This window comes from Epinephelus moara, chromosome 22 (genome assembly GCF_006386435.1).
Source record: "Epinephelus moara isolate mb chromosome 22, YSFRI_EMoa_1.0, whole genome shotgun sequence".
Taxonomy (NCBI): domain Eukaryota; kingdom Metazoa; phylum Chordata; class Actinopteri; order Perciformes; family Serranidae; genus Epinephelus; species Epinephelus moara.
The window spans coordinates 15815572-15840373 of NC_065527.1; the positions used below are offsets into that span (position 1 = coordinate 15815572).

General features: G+C 40.9%; 1 protein-coding gene across 4 annotated transcripts in view; it reads left to right on the forward strand.

Moving 5' to 3' along the window:
• Window positions 1–24802, forward strand: part of elmo1 (engulfment and cell motility 1 (ced-12 homolog, C. elegans)) — a 148330-nt gene that overhangs the window by 64734 nt on the left and 58794 nt on the right. For 3 of the 4 annotated variants that reach the window (XM_050034488.1, XM_050034487.1, XM_050034486.1), the window contains 10 exons: window positions 468–503; window positions 3491–3590; window positions 4507–4658; window positions 6750–6828; window positions 7975–8016; window positions 8320–8370; window positions 8853–8975; window positions 10377–10505; window positions 16635–16739; window positions 21487–21595. In XM_050034488.1, coding sequence (XP_049890445.1) covers window positions 468–503; window positions 3491–3590; window positions 4507–4658; window positions 6750–6828; window positions 7975–8016; window positions 8320–8370; window positions 8853–8975; window positions 10377–10505; window positions 16635–16739; window positions 21487–21595 — 926 coding nt within the window. The remainder of the gene's footprint in view (window positions 1–467; window positions 504–3490; window positions 3591–4506; window positions 4659–6749; window positions 6829–7974; window positions 8017–8319; window positions 8371–8852; window positions 8976–10376; window positions 10506–16634; window positions 16740–21486; window positions 21596–24802) is intronic. The other variant, XM_050034489.1, reaches the window with a different exon arrangement.

A 24802-nucleotide genomic window follows, 5' to 3' on the forward strand; every position in this document is an offset into this window, starting at 1 on the left:
TCTAGTTAACCTACTTTTATTTCTTTGTAATTCCCATTTGCCTTTTACTTAATTGCTTTAGCATTTTGTTTATAATGCATTATGTATCGTTTCTTGTTAAGTGAAAGTGCTGTTGTGTGATTATTTCTGTGCATTGTCAGCTCTAGCCAAGCTTGCTGTGTGACAGTAAGGTTGGCAGCAAACTGCTTTCTCAACTGTTTCTGCTTGGCATGCTTTTAATGTCTGAGTAGTGTTCACTATGGGTCAGTGTGCGACAGTTTATGTTAAATGAAATATTGATATTTAATTTTGAAATGCTTGTGTCTGAATTCAGACAAAAAGAAATAATTTTCTATGATGTGTAATAGACTTGCTCGGAGTCTGGTCTCCTGACAGCAGAGTGTGATGTGTGTTGTCCCTGTTCTGTGCTGGCTAAAAGGTTTGATTGTTCACTTCCTTTGACACCCAAGTTTTTCAAATCTTTGCAGACGCTATCAGAAACTACAGAAGATAATGAAGCCCTGGTAAGCCCCTCCCCTTCCCCCCCGGCCGGGTAACGTCATTGGCTCTGTGCTCTTCCTAACCTGCTGGCCGAGTCTGCATGATTAAGACTCTAGCCCCAGTGCCTTATGGGAGATTATATACATGTATAACACAGCCACTTCCAGGCTTCTAAAATAAGTGTTGCTCTTTAATTTTTTGCATGTGGTTTTGGGCAACTCAACAACTCTAACGACTTCTGAATTCTTCAACACAGACTGAAAGAAAGCCAAGATTTATTTCTAAAAACCTAATGAAATCAGACATTTATTAAAGTCAGTGATTTGTTATTTCTTTCAGTACAAGTCACCCTGAATTAAATCTTGGTGTTCTTTACAAAACAATGCTGCTCAGGGTGAGGGGATTTTCCGTGGGCTATCTGCTGTGAAGGGTTATTCAGCTACTTTTCTCACTTTCTTTTCAACATCATTAGACAATAGCCTCTATCACCACAGGAACATCATCCATCCATCAAGAAGGTTTCCTTTACTCTGATCTAATCTATCCTCTACGATTTCATGTAGCATTGTGTAGATAACTACAGTATGTCATCTAAATGCCCAGTACCATCTGCAAAAGTCTTTTCATCCTTCAGCTGTGGGTTACTAATCGTCCACTTGACTGTTCACTAATCACCTGCCGTGCAGCAGCACTGACCCATGATGCTCTCTGTTGATCCAGTGTAGGAATAGCTGTATCTTGAAAGCCTGTAACTTCAATTTCTTATTGTTTCCTCTATGAATTTGGGGATTTTCAAGCTCTGCAAACTTAAAAATTAATTTTGAGAAATACAGGGTTCCCACGGGTCCTCGAAAGTTTGTGAATTTGAGGTAAAAAGAAACGAAGGCCTTGAAAGTTTTAGACAAATATAGACAAAAAATGCTTGAATTTATATATTTGTGTGCAAGTATAGAAATTGTCTGTCTCTGTACCTCAGCTGATATACCTATCAGCCACAGCATGAAAACTACTGACAAGTGAATAACATTGATCATCCCGTTACAATGTGGATGCCACTTGACTTGTACCACTGACCCAAACACTGTTGCAGACTAAGTGCACCCTCTAATGCCAACAGCACTCCCCCATGGCAGTGGCCTCCCCAGAAGGGCAGGGTGTCTTACCACACTATAAAAACTAGGGCTGATAACTAAAAATAATAATACTAGCACCAATACCAATACCCTAAAAGCAATACCAATACCAATAGAGAACGTCATGCAGTACCCAGTAGAATGCTGTATACCAGTAGCAATAAATTCGAATGTTTTGGTGGCGTCTTGGCACACTGAGCTACTAATTTCGACAAATACACCACCCTTGACTTCACCAGACCCTTGACCCTTGGTTTTGATACTACTTGCTACTTGGCTATATCAGTTGATACCTTTTAAGATAATGAGTAGCGATAATAAAAACTGCTCAGGAATGGCCTGAGTAATGTGACAAAAAGCTCAAGACCAGATCCTATTCCGATTGCGCATCCAAGGAACATGCTGGTACCCCACCTCACAACCCTCAGGATTCAAAGGGTCCGCCACCAACACCCTGGTGCCAGACAGCACAGGACGCCCCAGGGATTGGACTTGGCTCTGATCTGTCAGGGCATGGACCCAGGACCTCAAAGGTATCGGAACATCCAATGAATGCTCCGGGGAGGATATAGTTGATGCCTTCAGTTCTTTGTCATGGTCCTTGGGCCGCCCCAGAGCAGTCTTTGTAGTGTGACATGGCCAGTGTCTCTCTGGAGGGGCCACTGCCATCGGAGAGGTATACTATGTCTGCAGTGGTGTTTGGTTGGTGGTGAGTGTCAAGTGGCATTTACATGAATGCCAGAACCCACCATTTCCATGCAGAACAAGATGTTCAGTGTTATTCACTGTCAGTGGTTTTAATCATGTGGCTGATTAGTGTGTATTGTTTTGTTGTGCTTTGTTAGAGACAGCAAGTAGCCACATAGTCTGCCATCACTGTAACACAGCACAATAGAGATGTGTTCACACATTCAAGCCTCTCTTCTTCTTTTGAATTGTTTTCTCTGAGCTGTTGTAAAGCCTGTTATGTCTCATTGTAAAAATTCCCAGTGTTATAACGGTAATAGATTAATCAATCTGATGTTTAAAAAGGTGTGGGAACCCTGGAAATATAAAACTGTATCAACAGATTATTGCTTTCTAAATAAAATTTAGATTGGAGATTTTAGCTGGAAACATTTTTCCTTGGTTATAGCACCATAGGTTTTGTATATTTCCCTTTCACCTTGACTTAATGTGCAACTACAACAGTAAAAAACATAAATGGTGCTTAAAGTATGAAGAGAGAAAAGTCTGCAGGGTGGATCTGCAATGCCACTCTTTAGCAGTAGAGGTCAGTATTGTAAAATCTATAAGTGAAGCCATAAAATGAAAGTTTGAAGCTTACTGAACAGTTTTTAACTCAAAATAGCAGATATAACTTCAAACTGTCGAGTCTGCTCAGGTTATGTGCAAGTTAAAACTAAGATTTCTAAATTTCTCATTAAGTACTTGCAGCAGTAATACGTCTTGGTTACAGCAGCAGTTTAATGTTTTCCCTGCTTTGGCCTCCTGTGACTTCTGCAGAGTGATTTATTTCTCCTGATATTTGTGTAACTGCATGACTTCACTCTATTATGTAGCTTTCTGGTCCTGATTGAACGCCGCACTGTGCTGCCCGGCTCCCGCTGGCCTTCTGACAGCCCCTGCTGTTTCTTGAAGGCCAGTCTGTCTGCTCTGCATCGCAAACCTTTTTCCCATTTCTTCCTCACTGTTTTTTCTTTNTCTCTCTCTCTCTCTCTCTCTCTCTCTCTCTCTCTCTCTCTCTCTGCTGACCGCTCATTCCTCGTAATGTTCCAAGCCATCTGGGCTTTGCAGCTCTGCACTGCTCCAAGCCATCTGCTGGAGAGAAGTTTCCTATGGTCTATGTGTGTCTGTGTGTGTGTGTTGTCTCGTAGTTTTGGCGACCTGCTGTCCTTCACTCTGACGGCCTTCGTGGAGCTGATGGACCACGGCATCGTCTCCTGGGACACTTTCTCTGTGGCCTTCATCAAGAAGGTCAGCCAAGAAAACGTCTCATTTAACAGGGCAGGGATTCAAGGGGGACTTTTTTTTTTTAAAGATATATAATCCTGCTGTCATACTGCGTATCTGTTGGCACATAATATCTTTAGACACAAGATTCAAAGTTTTGTATTTTCTCCTGACACAGTCCTAAAGCCAAGTAGTGACATTTCTTAAGGAATACTTCACTTCCCAAATGACCACTTGTAAATCAGTCACTCACCCTGTGTTATGCTGAATTTAGGAAGAAACCTTTGTTTTTCTCGCATGCATCCATGAATATAGAATCCAAAAACTCAGTACTTGCCAAACAAACACCCCGGTCCAACAGGGAACTGAACTGAAAGTGAAGCTTGTCTTTTCCCTCTTCTAAGCCAGACTCCATTGACAAAAACAGTAGTTTTACCTTGCTAAACACAGGAGCTGCTGCCCAGATCTGTAGTTGTATCGTATAGCTTTGCTGAATCCGAACTAACTCTTTAAAACACACAATAACACAAACAATCCGATTGATGTAGTTTTAGAGCAGCAGCTCCTGTGTTCAGTGAGGTAAAATTACTGTGTTTGTCAATGGTGTCTGGCTTTGAAAAGAGCATAGAGGAATTTTACTTTAAATGTGGGCCCCTATTACTTAAATTCATCAAGATTTGTTTCAGTTTTTGGATTCTTTGTTCAACATAAAGGCATGCAAGAAACATAATTATCTTTTACACTATATGTAACGTCACAACAACTAAGTAAAAGCACAGTTTTCCCTTAAATTTGTATTCCCTGGGGCCAAAAGGAAGTTTTATCTATCTTTTATTATGTCTTTTTATTTTGTATATCTCTTTAAAGCATAACATCTCATAACTTATTTAGTGTTTTTATCAGATTCTTTACCTCCCCTGCTCCTCTGTCCGTCCTGCAGATTGCCAGCTACGTGAACAAGTCGGCCATGGACACAGCAGTGCTGCAGCGGTCTCTGGCCATCCTGGAGTCCATGGTGCTCAACAGTCAGGATCTTTACCACAAGGTGGCGCAAGAGATCACCATTGGGCAGCTCATCCCACATCTTCAGGGGTAAGTGGCTCAGTAGGCTGCATGTTTGAACACTAATTAGGTTGATTCTATCAATGACTCTTACGCCTTGATAAACACATTTCAAACCACATGGATAGGTGCTAATGAACTGCTTATTTCAACCTCTCGCTGCAGAGCAGGGTTTGTTAATTGCAGTAGTTGTGTGCTGTAATGGATTTACCAAGCGTGAAGAAGAGACAGCTATAGAAAAGCAAACCTGAGCAAGATCCCACTTAAGATGAGGAACATATTCTGAGTCAGAAATAATTCATTTAGACTTAATTGGACACTATTGATATTTTTGTGTTTTGTTACACAAGACTAAGCCATATTTGTTAAATGTTATTGAGAGAGAATGATCAGTCTTGCAGTACTACAACAATGTAAGGCCTATACTGAGCAAAGATAATTAAGATTGTTAAGTCATGTATAACAGCCTCCTTACTTTCCATCAATAAGCAGTAATTAGGAGTTTATTGAGGAAAAACTCTTAGTTGTAGAATATGGCCATCCAAAATAAGACATTAATAGGTGCTTTGTAATGACTAATAAAGAGCCAATATTCTACTAATATGCATGCTAATAAGCAACTAGTTAGGGGTGAATATGTGTACCTTAAAGGGATAGTGCACCTATAAATGAAAATTCAGCCATTATCTACTCACCCATATGCTGATGGAGGCTCAGGTGAAGTTTTAGAGTTCTCACATCACTTGCGGAGATCCAAGGGGAGACGAAGTAACAGCACAACTCCACCTAATGGAGGCTTATGGTGCCCCAGATTCAAACGTCCAAAAACACATAATTGAAACCACAAAATATCTCCATACTGCTCGTCCGTAGTGATCCAAGTGTCCTGAAGCCCTGACCTAAAAAGTTGTTTGGAAAATTGTGAACGTGAGGCTAAAAACAGAGTTCAAATGACCAAACAACTTTTTATGTCGTGGCTTCAGGACACTTGGATCACTACGGATGAGCAGTATGGAGATACTTTGTGGTTTCAATTATGTGTTTTTGGACGTTTGAATCTGGGGCGCCTTAAGCCTCCATTAGGTGGAGTTGTGTTGCTACCTCCTCTCCCCTTGGATCTCCGCAAGTGTTGTGAGGACTCTAAAACTTCACCTGAGCCTCCATCGGCATATGGGTGAGTAGATAATGGCTGAATTTTCATTTTTGGGTGCACTATCTCTTTAAAGGTTAAGTGTGTAGGATATAGGCAGAAATGGAATATTATATAAAAGGCATGTTTTTGTTAGTGTGTAATCACCTGAAAATAAAAATTGTTGGGTTTTGTTACCTTCGAATGAGCCGTTTATATCGACATAGGGAGGGTGTCCTTGTCAGCGGAGGTCACCATGTTGCATCAACATGTTTCTACAGTAACCACTGGCTCTAGATAAGGTTATTCACATATTTTGCATTTTCGCGTCGGCCACTGTGGTCACCAGACCCTTCCTGTCCAGCATTGGAAAACACTGATTTTTTTTAAATGTGAAACTGCTTTATTCAGTGATTTTTACCGGTTTAAATCACCGGGTCCATTTACTTTGGAGAGGAAGACACCTCTGTGTGTAATTCTGCTAAAAACCTCCTTAATGTCTGGACCTTAGCAGGTGCTGGGCTAGCGGCCTGTCTCTGAGGATCTGAACTGCATTTGGAAAACACTAATTGGTAATGTAAAACTGCGTTATTCAGTGTTTTTACAGGTTAAAATCACCTGCTCCATTTGTTTCAGAGAGGAGGAGACCTCTGTGGATAATTAGGCTCTTGGTAAAATCCTCCTGATCCTCTGAATCAGACATAGAGTGATCACACATTGAGTTAACACAGAAAATAGGTGAGCACACTGGTGCTGGGCGAGCGGCAGTCTGCGACCTTTACACCTCTGCAGATAATTTGGCTTCTGGTAAAAACCTCCTGAGCAGTGAACACCGAAGGAAGGATTCTAGCCAGGAGAAGTTTCAGCTCGTTACAATCTCATGGCTTGATGCCACTAAATCCCCCGAAAGCTTACACACTGCACCCTTAACATAAAGTTTTACCCTTACATGTGTAGTTAATATTCTTGTGTGCTCTGTTATCTAATTCCAGGACTGATCAAGACATTCAGACCTACACTATTGCTGTCATCAATGCTCTCTTTCTCAAAGCTCCTGAGGAGAAGAGACAGGTGAGGCTGCAGAGTGCACACACAGCACTTACTGCATATACTGTGCTGTACATCGTTGTCACGCTGTGGTGAGCTTTACATGGTACATTGACATGTGAACACATCAGCATTTTGTACTGTAACAGTGTACTTTGTGTGTATCTTTGTGTCGTGTGTTTATAACTCGTGAACAGTGCAGTGTAACAGTATGAACTGGTGGAACAGTGGGGAGTAAACCCCCAGCAAACCCCCTCGTTCTCTACTCATCTTTTTCTTCATTCCTCTCTGCAGACATTTTTGCTCAACCATGCTCTCATTTCTCCGCTCATCTCTCTCCTTTGCTCTCCCACCTATGTCACACTTGCCCCGTAGATAATCACATGATCCCTCGAATCGACACTATAGGGTCCGGCGATGTGCTTTGACATTAATAATGAATGACGCTAATCCACAGCTTTTCTCCTATGCAGCATACAAAGTTGAAGACACGCTAGGCAGAAATAAGCTGCACAGCACCACTGCATACAGATCGTAGCACACTCAGATGTTGCAGTGCGTCTTTCGCCGAGGCCCAATGTGCACATTTTGCCGTTTTGACAAGGGTCTGATCAAATTGGATTCATGTGGTCGGTTGGCAGCAATTTTAAGCGACTTTATTGGGCTGTTTTAGATGATGATTGAACAATGTCTCCTTTTGCTCAGGTGCAGGCATGTGTGGTAATATAAGTTTATAGCAGACAGTTACATTTCTGCAGAGAGGCACTTTTATAATGTGATGTTACGGGACGGCACCTGATCATCATGTCAGGTTCTTTTATGCGCAGATCGATCATAGATGACACATTTTAAAACACAAGAGGGGCTAATGACACTGTTTTGGTTCTCAGCATTTGTGTGTCTTAAAGTAGAGATGGGTGTGTGTGTGTGTGTGTGTGTGTGTGGTAAGGACTCGACCATCAGTAAAGCTATTATTATGATCCCCCGGTCTCCCACCATTCTGCTGACTCCGTTGCCCCCCCCCCCCCTCCTTCCTCCGCAAGCTGCACCACTGACAGAAAATGATTTTTTTTTAACCTCCTCTCAGACTCTTTTTTTCCACATTCACTCACTCACCCTCTCTGTCTCTCTGTCTCTGACTTTGTTTCCTCACTGCACACGATATGGTAGTTTGATGAGCACATTGTGGACATCCTAAATTGTCCCCTGACAGTAAGTGCACCCTTGATCAGCACACTTTGTAGTTTGCACTGTAGAAGGCATTTAGTATCCCTTTTTAAGATTAAGTTCTTCCTTGGGATGGCTTTCTTATTTTCTGCGGCCGGTCGCTGCATACTCTGCAGTGTGCTGTGGCAGTTTTTTGTTTCTTTTGCCCGCATTCATTCCTCATTTCAACGTAGAAGAAAAATCCTAAAAAATATTTTTTTGTTGTCATCTTATCGTGTCTCATCCTCTCACTCTCTCCGCTCTTCCTTCCTATCTCTATTCCTCTTCCTTTTCTTTCTCTCTTTATAGGAGATGGCCCATATTCTCGCCCAGAAACAGCTGCGCTCCATCATTCTCAGTGTAAGTCTAATCATGCCCTTTTCCTCTTTACGTCTCCAGAGTATTCCTCTGTCTCTGTCTCCTCTGTCTGTCTTTATCTCGGTTCGGGTTTATGCCTCTGCACCAGCGTGATATCAGAAAAGGAAAATGACACCTGCCACTTCTGCCTCTGTCTCATGTCGCTGGTTATTATCTACTGTACTTACTGTCTCACACCTGTTTCCCTTTTTCTTTCATCCTCTCCCTTGTGTTAAATCTCATTTCTCCCTCTCCTGTTCCCCGATCTGACTTGTGCTTTATAATCCTCGTGATTCACTCTCAAATCCTCTTATTCTCCTTTATCTCGCACCGTCTTCCGACAAAATCCACGTCTCGTCTCTCTGACCCCGAAACCCGTCCTTTCGTCTTCGCCTTCTCTTTGCACATCTAACACCTCCGCTCCCCTTTTCCTCTGCCTCCCCCCCTCCTTCCTGTTCCTCCTCTGTTTGTCCTTTACTGTGTAGAATGTGATCCGGGGCCCCACACCTATCAACGATGAGATGGCCCACCAGCTGTACGTCCTGCAGGTCCTCACCTTCAACCTGCTGGAGGACCGTATGATGACCAAGATGGATCCCCAGGACCAGGTGGGGCACGGTGAATGATGCAGACAGGAATGGGTGACAAATTGAAGGACTGATGGATGGGCGAATGGGGAAATGCTACAAAGGGAAAGGAGGGGACATTATTATCCTGAAGGCATTTGATAAACACGTATTTTATAGAGTCACTCGTTAACTAGCAGTACTTTATTTTACAGACATGCCTCAAAAGAGTTTACAGAGAAAGTGATCCAGATCTAGTTAATTAGCAATCAGTGACAAACCAACAGAGAGAATATGCATGTAACAACTTCAAGAATAAGGCTGGTGATATTTTATATTTCTCTTATTTTCAACAAATCCTATTGACCAAATCCAACAAGTCTGTCTGTTTCTCAGCTCAGCAACCATTTGCTCCAACTTAAGACGTTTGTCTTTCAAAACAGGTCACAAATATGTAGTTTTATTTTTTGAAAAGGCTGAGTAATTTACAGTAACAGCTGGGCACTGTAGTTTTTCAACAAACATCACTCAAACAGGAGAAAATGGTGCATTTATTGGGGACTGTTTTCAGCTGCGTATTGATGCACATTTTGTGCTTTTGTGAAAAGTCTGACAGCAAGACGGTTCATGTGGGACAAAGCCAAGCAGACTACAGCGCCCGTGTTTATCATAATAGAGGAACATGTTGCTGGTGCAGTGATTTTCAAAGTCGGAGGGGGCACCAGCGGGGAGCTCAGAAAATAGGAGGGAAGATGAGGGAAAATCCTAAAAAAGTTATTATAAACAAGTTATTATTGCATTATTAAAAAATAGAAATTATATTTAGAAGTTGTGGGTTTTTCTTACATTTGCTTTTGTAGTGTCTATGAGTTTTTCATCTCGCAAAAGTGTCCCTCAGCCATAAGCTAATGCTATTTGGGCGTCCTTGGCACAGAAAGCCTCGTGCAACAGTGTGGCTTTTGGACAGCAATAAAGCTCTATGGCACAGGCGAGCAAGATATATCAGGCTTTGGTTACACAGACACCTATTAGTCAGGTTAATTCATTGTTGGTTTTGGTCTTTTTATGGGATTTGTTGATGGTATAAAAGATCTTGAATATCACCAGACTTGTCTTGTTAGCAAGAGAAAATAGTAAGCAGTCAGAACATGCCTGTAGCCTACATTGCACAGGTAACTCAAGAAACCTTTTTAGGAAATAAAAGAGGCACTCTGTGGGCAGTTTGGACCTGATCCGGCTGGTTTTGAAGAAACAGTTATTTTAGGTTGGCCAAGTAATGAAAACAGTGGAGAGACATGGCTGTTGGCCAGATTGCCTTAGGCGCTGCAAGACCCCAGACAGCCGAGATGAGGCAGAAGCATTCTTAAATTATAAAATGGTGAATGGAAGAAAAGACAGATGGACTTAGGAGCAGCACTTTAATATTCTTCTCTGCGTGTGCAGGCTCAGAGGGACATCATCTTTGAGCTGCGGAGAATCGCCTTCGATGTGGAGTGCGAGCCCAACAACAGCGGCAGCATCGAGAAACGAAAGTCCATGTACACCCGTGACTACAAGAAGCTCGGCTTCATTGTGAGTTTGGCATGTGTTTCAAAGGGTCTCATAAATTCACTTGTTCTTTAATGACATTCTCTGGCTACTACTACACACACACACACACACACACACACACACACAACTGAAAACTAAGATCAGAAAGGAAAACTCGAGCCAGTCTGGCCACATGGGACAGTTCTTAATTGGATATGACTGTCTTTCACTTCAAAATCTGCAGATTAAAGTGTGTGTGTATTGGTCTTGGCATGCCCGAAGAAATTGGTTTTGCACTGTGGTGGAAAAAGTATTAACATCCTTTATATGCATAGCCTAAGTATAAGTAATAATACAACAATTAAAAATATACTACCAGTTAAAATGTTATCAGCAGCATGGCCCATGTGACTCATATTTCCCTCTATATGACACCATTAGATTGTTACTTTACCCACAGAATGGCCATTTGTTTATCGTTTACTCACACCTCTGTGTTGTGTTGAACTTCTGAAGAAAGCTTTTTTTTTCTCTTATGCCTCCACAGTGAACTAAGCATTAAAAACATGGGAAGATTCTTGATGAATTGAAGTCACAGGGGGTTAACAACAGCAGAACTATATCAAAACATTGGTTTACGAACTCTCACACAACTAATGCAGTATAATTAGTAATAATTAAAGTGTCATTTATCCTGTTGTATGCTTCTCAAACACATGCATTTTGAGTTAAACCTTACTATTTCAAATATTTCCACATATGAGTAGCGAGTGTGTGCATTTAAACGCTGCCCAATGGAATACACTGTTTATGAGGAAGTGTTTTAACCCTTTGAAACCTGAGCAAATTCTTTCAAAACATGGGAAGAAGGCAATGAGCAACAAAAGAAGAAATTAGTAAAGAGATAAGATAAAAACAAAAAAACTAGTTTAAAAAAATAAAGTTAAAAATGAACAAACAAGGAAATTCTGTTACATAATTTTAAATTTGTAATAATAATAGTTGTAATCATAGTTTTTCCCCAGCTTTTTCTTTTTTCCCTTATTTTTTAATAATAATTTTCTAAATGTTTTATTTTTTTGCAATTTGTGGGACATGTCTTACCAAGTTGCTCACGGCATTTTTCCCCATGTTTCTGACAGAAATCGCATTAATTAGCTCAGGGCTCAAAGGTTTAAATACTTGCGAAAGGCATCTGAAAGCAGCACAGGAAAAGTGATGTCGCTGCAGGGTTCAAAGGGTTAAATGTTAAGGTTGTGACAGAAATGCATGTGTTTAGAAAGAACCAAGCATACAGCTGGATAAATGAGACGTTAAACGTGACCCCCTTTTACTCAAGAATTCCCTCTGTTTTTGGATTCTTCGTTCACAGTGGAGGCATACATGTCTTCTTCACAAATGCAGCGTAACATGGGGTGAGCAAATAATATACAAATGATCATTTTGTGAGTGTAGTATTCCTTTAATGCTGATGCTTCAAGGCATATGATATATCTGAGGGGTAATGAAAGGATTAATGTGATAGGAAAGAAAAAACATTTTGCTATTTATTTTTTTAAATTTTCTCTTTTTTGTGCAGTACAGGAGACTTCGGTCTTTGAGCCTCAATCACTTACTTAAATGAAACCATCTGAGAAGTTTAAATGGGACATCTCCATTTGGTGTTACTGAAAACAGCTCAAAGATTTGTGAAACATATGACAACGGAGTCTGAAGTAGACACTGCTTTTTGTAAAGGGGTGCACTTTGTCAATAGTCTGTAAATGGTAATCTGAAAAATAACTACCTAAGTGACTTAATCCTTCAGATAATGTAGTGGAGTTTTGGCAAATATTTTCCTCTTATCTCCTCATGAGACCTGTACTTTCATTTGTTTTGCATTTTTAATTTTTCCTAGCTATTTGGGATCAGTAGGAGTCAATAAATATAAAAACACTCAACATTGTCAATGATAATAAAGTCCCACTGTCCAGTCGTACTTCCTTACGCTTACTAGCATCCTAGCTACCACCACATAATCAAGTTTCAGTCAAAAATGTGATCAGGTTTTTGTGTCCGGTTCGGCTGCAGACTGACTTGTCAGGGATGGCTGCCATCTTCTTTTTACATGGATTATTGTATTGTGCTCTTACTACCACTAGATGGCACAAAAAGTGACCATGAACGAGGACAACAGGTCTAAGTTTAGTATACAGTATACGGTCAAGTAAACCCAAAATGTGATGTCCTCATATGAGGACACAGAGTCTCAGGAGGATATGTAGAGGAGTAACTCAAGTAAAGCACTAGTGCCTCAAAATTAAGTATAGGTCTAAGGTAAATGTACTTAGTTACATTCCACCACTGATTTGTGTGTTTCTCTGTTTATGTTAACCATATATCTGTCTTACTCGTCCTATTAAGGGCTGGGTACTGTTTAAAAAGTTACCATACTGATACCCTAATTTTATAATGATGCCAATAGAGTACTTCATTTGGTACCTTTTTTGAATCGACGAACGCTTGCAGTGATTTTGCTGCAAGCAAAACCATACAAATAGTATTTTCTTTTAGACGTTTGTACAAAATGGATCAAATGCAGGTGTTGTTTGACAAGAGAAGTTTCAATACTACTTGGTGCCGGGTTATTTCGGTTGATACCTTAAAGGTATCAAGTACCGATACCCGTCCCTAATCCTATTATACTGTATTTCATTCTTAGGCTTTATAATCTTCTTTCACTCACATTCTGCATAAAATGTGTTGTTTACTTTCTTTCTCATCTCCCAACCTTTAGGCATGCGTGTTTTAATGTACTGTATCTGCGAGTGTGTGTGTGAGTGTGTGTTGTATTCTGTGGTCTAACTATAGCATAAGAACTTGAACTAAACCCACTGTGGCTTGGTGTAAGCCCAGAGCTGTTTCGCGGCTCTTCCCATCCACACTCCCACTGCAGTGTGCTCAGTAAAGATAAGGACAATTGGACTGCCTTGTCTCCGCTAGTGTGGAGAAAACCCACCCTGAAATCCTTAGTCTGCTTTCCATGCTAGACAGCTTGCAGCCACACGAACACCGCACACACACACACACAGACACAAGCCATAATTCTCTACATAGACCATATCACTGCTCAGATAATTTGTTTGCCTTCTAATGCCTCCAGGTTCTCTAAGTAGGGATTGTTGCACATGCTGAAATATTTTTCACTTGTCCACACGAGGGTATTTTTTAAGATATGCATGTCCCCGAGTGTCTGATTCTGTTTTAAGCCTATAAGTTTGCTTCCTGTCAGGCAGAATTACAAAACTGATGAGCCAGATCTCAGTGTCCTCCATTCCTCTTTCATCCTTCCCTTCCTTCTCTTCCTGTCGCTTTTCTCTTCAACATCCTGTCTCACCTTTTACACTCGAGACAAGTTTCAGAGCGATGTGTTTGCATGTGTATCCGTGGATTTAATCATTAGTCGACTGAATTCTCTGCAGTGTCTGCGAGGAATTAAGCATGATGGGCTGTGACAGCACAGGCAGCATATATCTGCATATCTCATACAATATTCAGATGTTATGGGAGGTGGTAGAGGAGAGGCAAGGAGGCGGGAATGTTATTGCAAAATGTTGTGTTTGTTTCTTGACATTTTGGTGAAATATTGTGTATATTTGAAATTATTTCTGACCCTTTTGCAAAGGGTGATGTAACTTTTTAGAGGGATTTACAGCTGTACCTGTCAGACAGCCATCAATCTCTATTCATTTCACTGCATTTTGAAAACAAACTTGTAGAGACTTAAAATTAGCTTATAGATATCGTCACTATGCAAGGAAAGCTTGGAAGGCATCTCCCAAATGTCAGTGTTTCTATTACTCCGTGCTGGCAACAGCCGTGGCCAGAGGAATTATGTTTTTGTGTCTGTACACATATTTTTATTATAACTTTATTATATCCTGTATTCATTTCTTTTTATTTTTACAATATTTTTTATTTGTTTATTTTTTTTGTTATGCACAAAAACACAAAAGCTGATTCCTTATATGTGAAAACCTACTTGGCAATAAAGCGTTTCAGATTTTCCGTCCATCTATACATATATCTGGATAATGTCCGTGCGTCTGTCCCATTCTCATGAACGTGATGTCTCGGGAACATCTTGAGGGAACACCCACTTGGCCTCATTGATGAATTGATTAGATTTTGGTGGTGAAAGGTCACTGTGGCCTCAAAAAACACGTTTGTGGACGTAACTCAAGATTTCACACACTAATTATGACATTTTTCACACGTGTCAAACAGGATACAATGATGAAGTGATGATATTTTGTATTTGAAAGGTCAACGGTCAACTTTGCTCTGACATCATAATGTTTTCTGGCCATAATACAACGTCACTGCCGTGTTGCAGATGTGTGTGAAGCATCCATGATTTAGAATTTGTGGCCTCTTTGCACCAAAATCCACATTTGAAGCATCTTATGCTGTCATGGCTGTAACTGTGTGTTCTATCAGAATCCTCTTTATTGGCCAGCATGTGAACACCTACAAGGATTTTTCTTTTATTTTTTTTAAGACTATTTTTTGGACAGCTAAGATAGACAGGAAAGGAGGGAGAAAGAGGGGGGACGACACACAGCAAAGGCCCACAGGTTGGAATCAAACCTGAGCTGCTGCAGAGGGCCCAGCCTATATGGGGTGCATGCTCCACCAGGCAAGCTAGAGGTCGCCCACACTAACAAGGAATTTGACTCTGTGAACTTGCATACTCATAGACATACAGCGGAGTACAGCAGCAGAACAAGAATAAAAAAAAAGCTCAACAAAAACAATTTATTTATGTACAACTATATCATAAATCAAAAAGATTGCCTCAGGGGCTTCACAGTGTGTACAGCACACAATATCCTCTGTTGGTGCACCATGTGAGGATGCTTTCTGTTCTCTGTTCTCCTCTGTAAAAATAGCCTCTAAGAGAAGACAGCAAGTTAAACACTTGAAATTATTCACTGAAATGATACATGTCAATACAATGAGAATTTCTGTTTTGCAAGAAAAGAAAAAAACAACAACCCACCACTCAATACCTTTTATTAAATTCCTTCAAAGTCTTAACTTCTTTTATGAGTCTGGACGGATATCAGTGTACACTGCAACATGACAGGTTGGAAGAGGCAAACAATTAGTGTTTTTGTTTTGGTTTTTGGTGCCTGAAACAGGAAAAATTACCCAATGCTACAAACGAACGTTGAATTTTTATTTTAGCCGAAAACCTCAACGTGGTTTTCTGGACGCAGCTGATAGATAATCCATCATCGTCAATGATTTGTTGGCTTCTTAAAAAGCCAGTCATTTCATCATCGCACTTCAGCTAGAGGTGCATTCAGTGACATTTTGACACCCACAGATTTGACACTGAAAAGGATTACAATAAACAAAAAGCAAACATGGACACTGTGAAATAAAGCATGTCTTGAAGGCCCCGAAAGATTATTTTTCCAACGAGCATTGTACAAAATATTAAGACAAAGCTTGAACATTGTCAGTTTATTTCTGTTTGTGTCTTTGTTTGACAGCTTCAGGTGGGTGGGAAAATGTTGGAAAAAGCTGTTCTTGTGTGCAACAACCAGATTTATCAATATGTGAATTAAAATGTGAACACAGTTGTGAAGTTGTGTACTTTAGGTGCCAGGGCACTGTCAGTCAAATCTGATCAAACTACACCCACACAGTCCTGATTAGGAAGATTGGTGGAGTGTTACATTTTTAATAAAAAAGGATGATTTTCTTTTCTATACTTTCATTTTGATTGTTGGTTTTTAATGAATATTTAATGTTATCAAATAAAACTCAGGGATTAAAACAAGCTTTCAGTGGCTTTAAAAAGTTTAAAATGCTACAACGTACCCATGATGTAACACCGGATGGATTATTCCAAGAAAAAACTTAATCCATTGCAAGTTGATATTCATATCAGTGAACTGAACGGTCGGTCAAACACTAAAGTCATGTTCAGGAATACTGCAGTTTATGGTGTGTGTTTCTTGAACTGTGTTACTCAGAGTGTGACTGCCTGACTGTAGCATTGTGCTGGGAAAAATAGCACATTCAGTGGATTATACCTCGAAGAATAAAGGTTAAAAAAAGGAGCTTTGGTGGAATGCATTTAAGTACATGTCTCACCCTCCGCCTCCTCTGTCTCTTCAGAACCATGTGAATCCAGCTGTGGACTTCACCCAGATTCCTCCAGGCATGTTGGCTCTGGATAACATGTTGTATTTTGCCAGACACCACCAGGACGCCTACATCAGGGTGAGCATGCACAAACTCTTTCATACACAGATCTATTCCATGTAGACACACAAGCACACACACACACACACACACACACACACACACACACACACACACACACACACACACACAGCTCAATGATTTCTGTGGTGTTATATTTCTCCTCGTCACCTCCGCTTCCTACCAAACCACCTTCCCTCCAGCTCATTCACTTGTTTGTAGTTGCTGGCTTGTTCCCAAATGCTATTGCAGCTAAAAATGCATTTCATGAAGTAACTCCGCTCAAGTGATAGAAATGATTCAAGTCCTTTCAGTACCTTTGAAGCTATTGGCCTATTTGCAGAAACTCTCACTATATTCCGACAGTGGTTCATGAGACAGATAATCTGTGGAAAAATCATGTTCCTCCTCCTCCTCGTCTAATGGCATTTTGCAAGAATCCACCACACCTCAACAAAAACAGCCAATCAGAGCTGAGAAATCTTAAGGCCCTGACACACCAAGCTGACGGTCGGCCGTCGACCAAAGTCGGGCCGTCGGTGAGCGTCTGTCGGCCTAGTTTTTGCAGTGTGTCCCGCACCGTTGGCACTTCGGCATTGGCATCGGCGTTGGCGGCTTTTCGGCCAATTGAGTATGTTGAATCGCCGGCGGAGCTTGTCGCTGATTGGCTGTTCAGGTTTTATTTCCTCACCCCTGTAGTGAGTGAATCTGCCTGTAGCGAAACCAGGGCTGACCAGGGCTTCCTCCTCATGCTCCACTTCAGTCAGCTGCCGGACAGATCCGCTGCTTCTTCCCACTTTAATCTGAATAACAAACCGGAGCAAGCTGGGAGCGGCTAGCGGAGTGTTAGCCGCAGCATGACCGGAGGGAACCACAGCCAGTTAGCCTCCGCTAGTCTCTGAGCTAGCCCCGGCTCTCCGTTTGGATCCAACCAGAGCACCGAGCCCTGGTTTGTTATTCAGGTTAAAGCGGGAAGAAGTAGCGGGTTTGTCGGGCAGCTGAGTGAAGCTGAGTGAAGTGGAGCCTGCAGAGGAAACACTGGGCCCATCTGGATGTAATAGTCCGTGGAGGTGCTGCAGTGCTCAGCTGCACAGATAGGTAACACCTCGGCTGTCAGGATGTACCACTCTCTCACTCCGCTCTCTCTCACGCAGGCGCAGAACGTACGTGCTACTTGGCCGTCGGATGTAGTCCGTGTAGTGTGTTCAAATGCAACTGACACAGGGCGACATGAGGCGACGTAGACGACGCAACAGTTGGCTTTCGTCGCCGCTAGTTCTTTGATGTTGGTTTGGTGTGTCCGCACCTTTAAACATAGCTGTCAATCATGCTACAGACTGCTGGTCCGGCCTGTGGGCAGTGCTTTGTTTTGGTTCGACTGTTTTCAAGATGGCAGCCAGGTCGCAAACTTTCTCATTTTACAGCTAAACAGTACACTAAAAATGTTTGTGAAATCATTTGAGGTGACAAATAGACAATGCAGTAACAGAATTTTGATTTATATTTAATCAGTGCTGCCTGACAAAACATGTGGCGTGCTGGTTTGAGCTGAATTTTTGTCGGATGCCTCGTTTCTATTTTATTCCTGTCACTTACACTGAAAGCACCGCAGTGCACAAGGAGTAGCTGATTTATATGGTTTATCTATGCCTCCTCATTTCACTGTGTTTCTCGCCAGCTAGCTTGTTTTACAAAGCTACAACGACATCTATACCTGCAGTAGTATTGTTATGAATATGAATAAGGAGAAGGCAGGTATATTCTCCAGTGGCAATTTATATCAAGGTCCCTGGCTACATTGTTTGCTGACAGGTTGCAGCAAGTTCAGTGCAATAGTATTGCCTGTCAGAGTTCAGTGTGGACAGAGAATGCTCGATGTAACACGATGGGGCCCAACAGTCAGATGTTCATTTGCGGTGAGGACACAGTGTTAGAGACTCCTCGGCTCTGATTGGTTGTTTTTCTTGAGCTGCAGTGGATTCATGCAGATGCCATTAGAAGTACCAGGAGGAGGCAGAGGAACATGATTATCTTCACAGATTATCTGTCCAACATTTTACTGTGTGGATGCAGTGACAGTTTTATTAAAGTTACCAGCTACAGCTTTAAGCATTTTTGTTATTTTACATTATTTTACACTCCTGGGTAACAGACTCATGTGATTTAGTACAAATAAAGTGATTGTCTGTAATAGGTTGAGATTCACTAGTTTGGTTATTAGTGTGTTCCAGTTTCCTCTTGATCATTCAGGTTAGTTTGATCCGTTTTACAGCAGCTCCAGCACTCTGTTGTAATTAATCTTTTGTGTGTTTTCAACTGTACACATGCAGCAGTTTAATCATCACGCCTGCAAATCTTTGTGCGTGTGCGTGTGTGTGTGTGTACTCTGTCATAATGTTAGTGTGCGGCTCTGATAGTCTCTGGACTTGAATGAGAAAAAAGAGATGTCTCAGTAGTGCCAACTCAGCCCTTATCAGTCGACCAGAGGGAAGAAACACAGCCTACAATTTTCCAAATTAAACTGTCACCAGCTAAAATGATTGGGACCTTGATGGCCTCATTCATGGCGCCCCGCCATCATCCATATAATTAGAGTGAATTTTTTTGCTGTTCAGATTTAATTTATGTTTTCTGGCTTCCAGGCTGATAGTTTCGAGGGTCAGATAAGGTCAAATAATGACTAATAGTTTCAGCCATAATGAAAATGTTTATGGGAAATGACCTTCAATGTGACAGGCCAGCCACTGTACATTAATGCAAACATATTTTACATATATTATAACCACAAAGCATTTTGAGAGGTCATGTCTCTGCCAAGAGCTCAAAATACTCTTTTTTTATTTTTAATATAAAATGATTGAACATCTTTAAAGCTGCAAACTTTTGAGCATTTCTCTCTTTGGCAGTACTTAGTTGTAGTGTCAAAACTTATATAGAAATGTATACAGTTTAAGGTCAAACCAGGTACTGTGGCAGACACCAATGCGTCCCTCTACCACCCAGTGACAGTGAGAATGAATGGGATGAAAGCAGCATGATGCAATATCGCAGAAAAATTGTACACATAGAGGCTTTAATCTACATCTGGATCCAGATAATACCTAAATTTCAGTAATAGTATGGCTTTGAAGAATGAGCTAAGCCAAATGTCAGATTTATAACCACTGGCTCATATCATAGCAATTTGAATGTATAATGTTGCCACTGACTGATCTATTGCCAAATTGGCATCACATTTTCAGAATGTTTATTTGAGTTTTTAGGCAACAGGAGCGCCTCCATCATTCACAGGCACATTGGTGATTGTATTCAGAGAGTAAATACACTCAAACACACTGCCCTTCAAAGGCTAATGACAGTAACTACAGTGTTGGTCAAAACTGAGTTATGACTGAAATTAAACCTTTGGATATCTGTTCTGTCCTGTGATAAAAATGTCCTGGGTTGATCTTGTTTTTATGTTGAGAAAATAGCTTATAGAAACTGCAGTAACTATAAAATCCAACCAAAAAGCTAAACTAAAAACCTAACTCTGACTCAGTTAACTGCATTCTATCAGGCCATGGAAAACCACAGTGTGTGTATTACAGTGAACATGAGAAGGACGATGGTGCCAACGAAAAATATTTTAATAACATGACAGTGACCATAGCGAGATCAGTGATGAATATGATGATGTCAAGTAATCGTACTCTAGGTGAAACCTGATGAAATGACTATTACAACAAAATAATACTTGAGGGTTGCTTAAAATTTTCGCTGTTACTACTTTTAAATCTATGGAGGCGTCTTGGAGCCCCACTAGGAAATAAAAACACGGTAGCAGATAATAACAAGAAAAGTTCAATGTCATAACAAGATGGGGTTTTTTGGTTTGTTTTTATAAGATATTTCACGTTCTAACAAGGAACTTTTATTTTTTAACAATATACTATTTATCTTGTTATAAAACAAAATTCTTTTTTGTTATAACATAATTTTTGTTTTCTATATAATCTGATCGGTTATATTGTTATAACAAGAAATGTTTCTCGTAACGAAAAAACCCTGGAAACAGTTTTCCTTACACTGAAAGAGATAAGAAACTAATATTGTATTTATTGCACTTTGCTTTTGCGTAAATGATATAGCTGTTAGTTTATTACCACTTTTCTATCTTTAACATTTGGCTGGACAGTCAAAAAACTTTAAAGCTATTTTTCTCAGTGTCAGTGTTCAGGCTGATTTATACTCCCCTCACGTACAAAAATAGATATGTCCATTTCAAACGTTGTAAATGTCACTGCCCCCATACCTCCATGCATCATTCATGGTGGCATATAGAGCCAATAAATGGCACTAGAGGGCAGAATCAAAAGTTTGACACAACAACAAATGAGGCGACAGTGGAGGAGGCTGTAATATTGCACCTTTTAAAAGAGGTGGACGGACAATTATCTGCATTATATTACTGATTTCTTCCTTTCCGCCTTTTTTAAAGGTCTAATCTGGCTTGAACCGCCCTACACTGCCCCCACGATATGTGGTGGTGCTGCTCCGTTTCATCCATATCCATGAACTTTAAGAAAACGTGCACAAAAATGGACGAAATTAATGCATAGTGCGGACAAGAATTTCCATATATGTATCTAATATTGAGCATAAATGAGACCTTGGTGTCGCTAATGCTGTTAGCCATTGTAGTCATGTCATCAAATATTTGACCATGTTTTACCCCTGAGGAGATATGATCCTGATATTTCTTGTCTTGCTTATTTGTTTCTAGATCGTCCTGGAGAACAGCAGTCGAGAAGACAAGCATGAGTGTCCGTTTGGCCGCAGCAGCATCGAGCTGACCAAGATGCTCTGTGAGATTCTCAAAGTGGGCGAGCTTCGTAAGTCTAAATCAGCAACCAGACACACACACCTTCCACTCTGCGTCTGCTAGAGCTGCAACGATAAATAGATTAGTTGTCAACTCTTAAATTAATTGACAACTAATTTGATGATCAATTAATCCGAAGCCAAACTTCTCTGATTCCTGTTTCTTAAACACAGATATTTTGTGGTTTCTTTACTCGTCTATGACAGTAAACTCAATATCTTTGGCATTTGAGGACATTGTCTTGGGCTTTGGGAATACTGATTGACATTTTTCACCATTTTCTGACATTTTATAGACCAATCAGTGAGTACTTTATCAGGAAAATGATCAACAGATTAGTCAACAATGAGAATAATCGTTAGTTGCCGACTTATCGTTCACTATTGTTTGCTCTTCTCCATCTCACTACCTTTGCTCACAGTATCCTCAGGACGAGTTCACAGACAGTAGACGAAAGAGCTCAGAGACTGCTTTACCCACAGTGATGCATATACTTACATGCACAAAAATACAAACCTCATACACACATAATCAGAAATGCACACATCCCCCCTTGTTAGGATGAAAGCAGTCATTATGCTCAGTAATTGTGCCGCCAGGAGTTCATTATTTAGTGATGCACCTCGCCCCCATCGAGCCCCTTTCAGCCTAATATACCGCCTCTGGGAGGCACACTGCGCAGAGAAAGAGATGCTGTGCCCACGTCCACTCCAAATTGATGTGCCCTTTTCATTTGTCTTTACTTGTTTAAATGGGCGAGTTGGTCTCAGTTCCGCTCCAGACTGACCCCTGCTGCTCCCTGTAGGGAGGGAGACGGCATTCTTAGCTCAGTTTTAAACTGATGTGCCCTTTTCATCTGCTCGTGTTTTTGTTTTTTTTCACAGAGGATTTAAACTTGGCTGCATTGTGGGATTCTTTACACCATTCTGCAAATTGCAGCGAGGGGACATTAGACTTAAGTCCATGAAAGAATAATGTGCACTCCTGTATCTGTGCCTTTAAAAGTACTCAAAGAAATGTCATCCAAAGTCTCTCATCTGTCTTTAACATTGCTGATAAAAGTACCGAGCTAGGTTTCAATACAAGATAAGAAGGTGCAGTAATACTTTCTTAACACTTCTAAGTATATTGTAATTTTCCTGTTCTTCTTTTAATATGCTCTTATCTCCACCAGACTGCTCTAATGCAGAATGTCTGTCTCAACCTTCCACATCAAATTCTGAGCACATAGGCAAATGGATTTAGATATTTTCACCACAAAGATGCTGTTTACACCACTTTATTACACAAATATAGTGAGATGACAGGAGTGCCTTGACCTGGAGAGACAGGGAGGGTGAGGAGAGGGTTGTAGTTCAGCCGAGGGGACAGGTGAGCGGGATGTGTAATGTCTCCTGTGGTGCTGTGTGACGTGGACACACACACTGAGCTTTTAGTGTTGTCTCTGATCTAGTGGCTCTTTTCTTCCTTCTTCTGTGCGTTTCTGTGCATTTACTTGTGTCTGTTATGTTTATTTTCCGTGCAGTGTGTCTCAGGGCTTTATTTCTTTTCCAGAGTGTCTCATTAGTCTCCATCCAAATGCACATGCCCTTTTGATCTTCTCTCTTAGCGGACTGAAATTGCTTACCTTTAGTCCCTCTTAGAAATATCTCTCTGACCTCATTCATATCAAAATGCAGATTAAAGAACCAGACTTGTCCCAAAACGGGGAAACATCTTTATCTCTCTGCGGCTTTTCTGAGCATGGAGTTGAAGGCTTATGCAATAGAGCTAAATCCCCAGGATGAATGCCAGGCCATCATTACGAATAAGACTTTGTTTTTGAGAGACTTGCTTGTTCAAATAAATAGAGCCGGGGCGAGCACGGGATTTCATGAGCACAATATGCAACCCGACCCACAAATTCTGCCCCAGCATATTGTAATCTCCCTCATTTGCGTGATAACATTTTCCAAACTTTTTCCATTAGCAAATACCATTTTGTATTATTATTATTGTTGCTATTAAGATGGGGATTGCGTTATGTTATGACACTGAAATTTCTCTGCAATACTAGATGCTGGAGTCAAATCCGTAGCAGTGACCTTGGCTTATAGTTCTGGGTCTTTTTATTCCCAGTGGCTGTATATTGTCCTTTTTACTGAGGCGGTTAGCCAGAGAGACTAAACCTACCATTAATATTTATGATGTGGTATAGTGTGTTTATGTGTGTGTGGGTCTGTGTGAAATGAGGGGATGATGAATTTATAACCTGCCAAGAATGACTTATCTGTACAGATACTGTCCGCTGCCATAATAACAGCACATACACACGCACATACACCTTGTTTAAGACCTGACAGGATTCTCATATACACAAGTAGGTCATCTATGGGCACACGGTTAAAAAAATTACGTGCAAAGGGAATAAAATAAAACAAATCCATGCAGGGAGTCACTGGGGACAGGAGAGGAAAGATGACATTTTTGATATATTCATATTTACGGTGTCCCAAATCCTTATGTTCCCATCCGTCTTTGTCACAACCTCCAGTAAATATTTGCGCACACTAGCACTCACAGTGCATTATATGCGTCTCGCTCTTATGGGAGGAAGCCAGTGTGTCCTAGAGTAGTCATAAGCCGCACTGCATCTTCTCCTGTGGAGAGCTAAGTGCATTTTCAACACACACCCCATTAGCCCTGTGTATATTAACATGCACTAATGAATGTATGAGTAGGATGGATGTAATATGGGCCAGGCAGGTGTTGTAAATGCTTTGTGAGTAACTGCTGGTGGTTAGAAAAACTGTGTGTGTGTGTGTGTGTGTGTGTGTGTGTGTAATGTAAGGGCGAGTGTACGTTTTCCCAGAGGAAAGCAGAAAGAGAAATGAGTCTCAGCTTCCACGCCAACTGTCATCATTCGGTTGACCTTTCAACAGCGAAACAATGAAATACCTGACACTAATGAGAATGTTGGAGGGTGTGTCTGTGTGTCTGTATCGTTTTATCAGTACTGATAGTGTGGTATTTGAGTCAGAATAATATTAGAAAGTGTGGTGCGTTATTTCCCCAATAACTTGAAGTATAACAATGACATTTCAGGCTCTTTTGTGTTTCATTCTGCATATGAAGCACCTTGAAATGATTTTTAGCCAGTTGGTCGGTCCGCCACTCTACTTTAGACCTAAATAGCAACTGTGTGATGGATTCCCTTTTAATTTCGAAAAGATGAGGA